This window comes from Canis lupus, chromosome 8 (genome assembly GCF_048164855.1).
Source record: "Canis lupus baileyi chromosome 8, mCanLup2.hap1, whole genome shotgun sequence".
In the NCBI taxonomy this organism is placed as follows: domain Eukaryota; kingdom Metazoa; phylum Chordata; class Mammalia; order Carnivora; family Canidae; genus Canis; species Canis lupus.
In genome coordinates, this window is record NC_132845.1 from 39274348 (window position 1) to 39282226 (window position 7879).

The 7879-nt window shown below is 61.4% G+C and overlaps 1 protein-coding gene across 2 annotated transcripts; it reads left to right on the plus strand.

Moving 5' to 3' along the window:
* The first annotated feature begins 2998 nt into the window (after positions 1-2998).
* ELOB (elongin B) lies at positions 2999-7650 on the plus strand. 2 transcript variants are annotated; one of them, XM_072835434.1, is made up of 4 exons: positions 2999-3200; positions 4221-4355; positions 5309-5414; positions 7486-7650. In XM_072835434.1, exons 2-4 carry the CDS (start codon positions 4233-4235, stop codon positions 7596-7598), a joined length of 342 nt encoding a protein of 113 aa, XP_072691535.1. In that variant the 5' UTR covers positions 2999-3200; positions 4221-4232; the 3' UTR covers positions 7599-7650. The 2 variants fall into 2 exon arrangements, with proteins under 2 accessions (XP_072691535.1, XP_072691534.1); XM_072835433.1 differs by lacking the exon at positions 2999-3200 and adding an exon at positions 3952-4075.
* The last annotated feature ends 229 nt before the right edge of the window (positions 7651-7879 follow it).

Genomic DNA, 7879 nt, shown 5'->3' on the forward strand with positions numbered 1-7879 from the left:
CAAACGAACATAGACCTCGCCTCACTGCCGTGGAGGTGCCCCCAGGGGTCTAGAAGGCTCAGGAGCCTGGGGCACCTGGCATCATGCCCTCTACCCAAGAGGGGCTGAGAGCCCCAGGCAGGCCTGGCCAGAGCTTCTGCTGTGCCTGTTGTTTGTGTGGCTACAGCCATCCTCCCAGGGGGAGTCTGGGGCTGTGTCTCAGCCATGGCAAGGCCCACAGACCCGGGCCACTCCCCTACCCCCACCCCTTGCCCCCTGCATCTGAAAACTGCCCTAGGCCCCTTGCAGCTCCCTGCCCACCCTTGTGGGCCTGGGACCCGGTTCCTATCCCCCCCTGCCATCTGCTTATCCCCAGGCAGAAGACCATCCAGCCCAATAGATACAGCTCAGTGTCTAGAACTACAGAGGGAATAGGAAATACCACCACCTGGAAACCCCAAAGCCTAAAGGGGGCAGTGGGGGAGGACACGGAGGCCTGCCTCAGAGCTGCAGCTGCTGGGGAGGGCCTGAGGCTTGCTGGCTCCCTGTCCCTGCCCTGGGGGAGAGGGTAGCTGCAGCAGGCTGGTGCTGCTGGGCCAGGCGCACAGACTGGGCGGGGGGAGTGGGGGACTCCAGACTGCTCTCTCCCTGCGGCCGGGGCCCATCCATCTGGGGAAGCACTTCACTATCCTTGGGGGACGGTTATCAGGGAGCAGGGTGTCCAGGACAAGGTATGGCTGTGGGCGCGTCAGCAGGGACCTGGTGGTCCCTGCTGGGTGATGCTGGCCACCCCGGCTCCTTCCCTCAGCCTGGAGCCTTCCCAGGGATGCCTCCTGTGGCATTAATATGGGAACAAGCCAGGGGCTGGGAGGCCGTGGGCCGCAGCCTTGGACCTGCTGTGATTTCAGTAGCGGTCCCTCCCTGCCCCCTTCAGAGAGCCCCGTTTCTGAAGTATAGCCTGGGAGCTAAACAGGGGGGTCCGGAGCTGGAGGGACAGGGGCTGGCCCTGGAAGGGAAGGGTCAGCGGGTGAGAAGAAATGAGCTGCTCCACATTGAGCCCTTACCGGATGCCACGCGATGGCTTGGCCACACCAGCTGCTGGGATCCTCACCTGACACCCAGGTGTCACACGGGAAGCCAAGGCCCAGGGTCCTGCTGCAGCTGGTAGATGGTAGGCTGGGATTCTGGGATTCCCGCCCAGGGTCTGCTTCTGGAGGCAGCTGGGGATGGCAGAGGGGGGTCATAATCCCCTCTCCTCTCTCCACTTCCCAGCAGTGCAGGCTCCCGGCTCCCCTCTTCTCAGCCCCTTCCTGATGTGCAAGTTGCCTCTCTTCGCCCAGCAGGCTCAGTGGCACAACAGCCTGTGCTGGTGCATCCTGCCTGCCAGCGAGGTCAGCAGGGGTGGGGGGGACTTGACCCTGCATCAGCCACAGCTGCTTACTGCCCCTGGCCTCACGGCACCTGCCTGACCTTCGAGGCGACAGGCTAGGAGGCTGTGCGGCCAGGAGGGGAGCACCAGGGCAGCAGGGCTGGTCCTGGGAAGTCCTGGGCATGGGGCATGCTGGGATCCCACCTCAGGCCGCCATTTGCTAGCTGCCCACCTGCTCTGGCAGGTGATGCTGCAACCAGATGGCCTCGCCTCCTCCAAGAGTACTGACTTGACCTCAGTATCCCCTCCTGTCATCTGAATGGATGCCACCCACCCTGCCGTAGCTGCTGGGAAGGCTAAGGAAATGGCTAAAGCGCTCACCCTTCTGCCCGCTGGGCACGAATGCTGCACCTGGCACGAGCACGCTCTCGGCGGCTCCAAGAACACCTCGTGGGTGTTTTCAATTTCACCGATGGGCAGACAGGCCCAGAGAGGTTAGGGGGCGTGCCCTAAGGCCCACAGCAGGTGAGGCGGAACCGGGTCAGAGCTGGGCAGCTGACTCAAACTCCATACTGAGCTGTAAATCTTCCCTTGTGGGGATGAAAGTAGTTGTAAAACACTCTACAAATGAGAGGCACCCCAAGAACTACCAGTCATGATAATTATATGATAATCAATGCTTTTAAAAAAAGGAGAGGAAGGCCAACTAGGCTGCTGCCCTCTCCTTGGCACACCCTTTCCCTGCCCCGTGCTCTCCTTCCTCAGCAGTACAGGATCTAAGGCCTCCAAATCTCTGTAGCAAAGATGCTGAGATTAAATGGAAATCTTGGGCCTGAGCCAAGGACTAGCCGCCCTGTTACTCGCCCACTGCCGCTGCCGCTGCACGCAGGCCATGATGCGGACGTGGTCAGCCTGGGGCTGGGGAGCCAGGGGAAGCCAGGCCGCCCAGGCCCAGGGAGGGAAGAGTGACAGGAGGGGAGAGGACTGTGGGGGCCCCCCCAAGGAGGCAGGGGCTAGAAGTCAAAAATGAGTAGTACGGTTGCAGTTGTAGAAACACCTACTGAATACTGATTTTTTTTTTTAAGATTTTATTTGAGAGAGAGGCAGAAAGAAGTGCGTGGGGGGACAATGGAAAGAGAGGGACAAGCACACTCCCCACTGAGCATGGAGCCCCGATGCGGAACTCCATCCCAGAACCCCAGGATCCCGCCCTGAGCCACTCAGATGCCCCCTGAACACCAACTTTTTTTTTAAGATTTATTTATTTATTCATGAGAGACACACAGAGAAGCAGAGACAGAGGGAGAAGCAGGCTCCACGCAGGGAGCCTGATGCGAGACTCGGTCCGGATCCCGGGGTCACGCCCTGAGCCAGAGGCAGACGCTCAACCGCGAGCCCCCCCGGGGCGCCCCCGAATACCAATTCTTGATGAAAATCTGCAAACTTTACAAACAGCTGTTCCGTCGTCTTAAAGAAGACGAAACTGAACTCTAACTGCCGAAAGCTGCCCTGGGGGGCAGGTGGGGGGCCAGGATTTGGATCCCAGGTGGTCCGCGCGCGGAGCCTGCACCCCCCCTCCCCCCGCGATTAGTAGAAGGAAACCGCGCTCGGGGTGCAGGCGGGAGGCCGGCAGGGGGCACTCGGCCTCCCCGCCCGGCCGCCGCAGCCCCGCGGGACCAGCCGCCCGCGAGCGCGAGGAAGCCGCTCCATTCCAGGGGACATGCTGGGGGTGACAGCCGCCCGCATGGCCCCTTCCCTGCGGTCTCTCCCTTGTCCTGCCGCGCAATTCTCTGCCGTCCCCCCTGAAGCCCAGTTTTGCTGGTAAAGCAACTGGCAGTTTCCGTTTCTTCGGGTGAGTCGCCGTCAGCCACCGGCTGGACTCAGGCCCCGCCGGCGGCATCTCCGGGTCCCGCCCGCTCGCAACTGTCAAATGCAGCCCCCCCCGAGGGGCGGAGCCGGCGGCGGGGGGCTCCCGCGGCTCCTGGGGGCCCCGCCAGGGACCTGGCTGAGGCTCGCGCCCTCCCGGGGCTGGCTGCGTCCCAAGGGGAGCTGCGACCGCGGGCGCGCGGCGGCCCCGCCCCCCCGGGGCCGAGCGAGTTCCCCTGACCACCCCCGACCCCGACGGCCGCTTCCCGGAGTCCCTCCAGGTCACCAAGCCCCGCTACGGCTGGTCGTGGAGATGGGGACGGCCAACCACGGGGGCGGCCAGAAGACCCAGAACCTCACCCCCGTGGCGGCCAGGGAGCCCCTCAATTATGAACAGACCCTCCTCCCCCCCCCGACACACGCAGCAGCCAAGGGGTCGCTGCGGCGCGAAAGTTGTGCCGCCCCGATGACCAGGATGCACAGCGGTCACAGCCCTCCCAGGCCCGGGGGTACTCCGCACTCGCCGGGTCAGCCCCCCTCGTTCCCCACGGAGCGCCGAGGCTGCGCCCACACCTCCTGACCGCAGGCGGTGGGGGGCGGGGGGCCTTCCGCTCTGCCACTCCCAACATGGCGCCGCCACCTGCCGCGCCGGACCCCGTCCCACGCCCACCACGCCACGGCGCCAAGATGGCCGCCCGCCGCGCGGTCCGGCCGAGCCGGGGGCGCATCACTTAAAATGGCGGCCGCGGGGCGGGGCCACCGGGCGCGAGGCACGCTGGGGCGGGGCGCGCGGCCTGCCGGGAACGGGGCGGAGCGCGGCCGCGCCGGCGCGTCGAGGGGGGACAGGCAGCCGCCGCGATGGTGAGCGGGTGCGGGGGGAGGGGCGGCGGGCCGGGGCCGGCGGGGGGTGGCGGAGGGCGTCGGGCCGCGCGGGGCTGGGGGAGTGGCGGCCGGCGGGGGCGCGGGGGGTCCGGGCTCCGTGCTCACGCCGGCCCGCCGCCCCCAGGACGTGTTCCTCATGATCCGGCGCCACAAGACCACCATCTTCACGGACGCCAAGGAGTCGAGCACTGTGTTCGAGCTGAAGCGCATCGTCGAGGGCATCCTCAAGCGGCCGCCCGACGAGCAGCGGCTGTACAAGGTGCGGCGCGGGCGGGAGGGCGGGCGGGGGCGGCAGCGCTGCGCGGCGGCCGCGTCGTTGGTGTAAACAGTGGCCGGAACTCCCCCCGCGTGGAGGCGAGGCGGCCGGCTGGGGAAACTGAGGCTGGGCGAGGCGGCCTCGCAGTCCAAGGTCAGCAGCGGCCGAGCGCGGGATTGAAGCCCCGGCCCCCGCCCCCCGCGGGCCGGTCGGGAGCGCCCCCAGCCCTGATGGGCGGCAGCCGAGCGGCCCAGCCCAGCGGGCCTCCCTGCCCCTCCCCCGAGCTCCTGCGAGGCTCTGCAAGCCCGTCCCGCCCTCACTGGTCAGTCGCAGCCGTGCGGCGAAGGCGGCTTGGGCCGCTGGGTCTTCACGGGGCAGGCTGGCCGTCGCCTTGGCCCGACGCAGGGGTCCAGGGGCAGGGGCCCCGCTAGGCCTCGCCGGAAGTCACTCCCGACGGAGCTGGCCGCGGTCAGTCCCTGGGCTTCCCCGCTGCGTGTGCCCCTTCCGGGCCCGGTGCTCTCTGCTTTCCGGGTCGGCTGCCCTCGGCAAAGCCCCTGGCTGCCCAAAACGGTGCGAAAATTCTGGTAATTCCCATCTTACAGATGAGAAAACCACACCTTCCAAGAGATCCACCACTTTGTCCAAGGTGGCGGAGCTGGGATTTAAAGCAAGTCTGCCACTGGACACACTGGGTCACTGAGTCTTAAAATTAGGATCACTTGGAGTTTGGTGGGGAAAGGAGATTGAGGAGCCCCAGTCTGGGAGGTTCTGGTTTTGGAAGTAATGCACGTAGCCCTGGAAGTCGTGTTTGGTATGCTCTGGGGGTGGTTCTCAGCCCTCCTGGGGGCCATCTATCTTCCCTCTTCTGACTTTCAGGGTACTTGCTGACCAGGGAAGTCCTTGGGACTCACCCCTCCTGGGGCCTCTCCCAACACCCTGCCTGCCTCTCTCCTCAGGATGACCAGCTTCTGGATGATGGCAAGACACTGGGAGAGTGTGGCTTCACCAGTCAGACGGCGAGGCCGCAGGCCCCAGCCACTGTAGGGCTGGCCTTCCGAGCAGGTGAGCGGGGGCAGCCAAAGAAAGGGGTCACAGGGAGCCTGCTGCTGTTCCTCCCAGCCTCTAGGGCAGTGTCTTCTGACAGTGTTTCCTCACAAAGGGGGGGAGGGGCAAAGGAGATGCTTGTCGAAATTGAAGCCTAGGGACTAGGGGACGCCTGGGTGGTTTGGGTGGTTTAGTAGTGCCTGCCTTCTGCCCGGGGTCCTGGGATCGAGTCCCACATTGGGCTCCCTGCGTGGAGCCTGCTTCTCCCTCTACCTGTGTCTCTGCCTCTTTCTCTGTGTGTCTCATGAATAAATAGATAAAATCTTCAAAAAAGAAAAAAATTGAAGCCTATTTCACAAGGGATTGAGGTATTCCTAATCACAATACCAGCTTTGTTTTTAAAGAGGTCTTAGTGAGTCCTGGGCCTTGTATTTTATTTCCATTGTCCTATTTAATACTCCGCAGCCTGAGAGGGAAGCACTGCTGTCCCCACTTTGGAGACATGGACGCTGAGGCTTGCTGGCAGTCACGGGGAGAGCTGTGGTTCAGATGCAGACAGGCGGGACCTTGCCTGAGCTGGGCACCATGCCAAGTAGTCTTTGCCAGGCATCGCTTAATCCCACGGCATCTCTGTGCATTCCAGACTGGTATTGTGCCCATTTTAAGAATGAGTAGCTGAGCCTGAGGAAATTAGGTCACTTGCTGGGACTGACAGGCCTGGAATTGATGTTCAGCCCCTGCCCTAGTATTTAAAAATCCAAGGGATACCTGGGGGGAGTGGTTCACTGCTTTCCGTATATGTCCTGCCTATAAGAAAAAGGCTTCAATTTTAACTGGACTGGCTGTTGTTTGCTCCTCCCACAGGTTACTTTTGTTGCAAAATGTATGGGGGGGGGGTCCTTATAGAGTTCTAACACAGGACTCTTCCCACCCTAAACTGGCTGCTCAGTCAAATCAAGTGTTAAATAGCATTTTTCCGGACTATTAACCAAAAATGAGAGCGGCGATGAGAGAGTGGTCATTGCAGATCTGTAGCTTGGAAGATGAAGCCATTATTAAGCTGGGGCAGGGGATCTTTCTTTCAGTTCACTGTTGACATCTAGGTTGGAAAATCGTGTGAGGGGTCTTGTGCCCTACAGGATGTTTACCGTCTCTGGCCATTACTATGGAGGGCTATACACCCACTCTGCCAATTGCTTCAAAACCCTGCACCAGGAAGAGATAAAGTCTCCCTGTTAGAAAAAAGTGCAGGAGAAAAGTGAGGAAGCAGGGCTCATTTGCTCTGTGCTGAGGTGACAGGAACAAGAAGGGCCCTTTTGGAACTGGTGGTAATGGGGGAAGCAGCTGGTCAAAAGAAATCTCCATTTTGGCCAGTGGTAGGTAAATACTCCTGTAGCAACGCACAGGCATTGGAATGCACCGAGTTGGTGTTTTTGATAATTTTGCCAGCAAGAGGGAGGAGCAGAGTGGAGAGGCAGAGACCGACTTCCAGCTAAGCGGGGAGCTAGGAATCAAGACCTGAGCAGAAAGCAGATGCTTAAGCTTAAAGGACTGAGCCACTGCTGCGGTGCAGGGGCTATATAGGATGGTGGGGGAGGGCTTCTCTGAGGTGACTTGGGGTTGACACTCAGCCTGCCCCCAACCAGCCACTCGCAGTGGGAATTCTCAGGATCATCAAATACAAAGGCCCTGAGGCAGGAAAGAGCTTAATGGGGAAACTGGGAGCGCAGGAGACAGGTAGACCAAGGTATGGATGTGTAGACTTGGAATTTTATTCAGAGTGATGGGGAAGGTATCGGGAGGTTTCAGGTAAGGGAAGAACAGTCTGGTTTGAACTCAAAATTGTGTGGTAGAGAAAAACTGTGAATGGAACAGATGGTGGAGATTCTGGGTGAGAGGAGACAAGTGGGTAGGGGTCAGTACATGGGCACACTGGTAGGTGCAAAGGGTTGAGGAGGGACAGGGATGTTGGAGATGGGCAATCTGGGTAGGAGGAGACTCCCTCTTCAGAGGTGGGAATTTGCCCAGAGGACCCCAGAAGCTAGAGGTGGCTGCTCCCTCCAGCTTTCCCCACTCCCCTGTCCACCAGATGAAGCTTTCGAGGCCCTGCGCATTGAACCCTTCTCCAGCCCACCTGAGCTGCCAGACGTGATGAAGCCGCAGGACTCAGGAAGCAGCGCCAATGAACAAGCGGTGCAGTGAGAGGGCCCTGGGCCCGCCCCCAGTGCCCCCCAATAAAAGAGATTTGGGTGTCTGCCTGGTTGCTGCCTTTTTTGCGCACCCTCTTCTGACTCAGGCATTACCCTTTTCCTGGGATGGGGTCTGCCCCCCATTCAAGACTCCTTCTTGGGCCCTTGCTTGCTAGGCCAGCAGGAGAGACCCCAAGCTCTGTGGGCCCAACCGTCCACCCCCACCTGCCCGAAGCCCCTGGCAGAGGACTGGGAGGTACCTGGAGCCCCAGAAGATATTTCTACTCAGCCTGG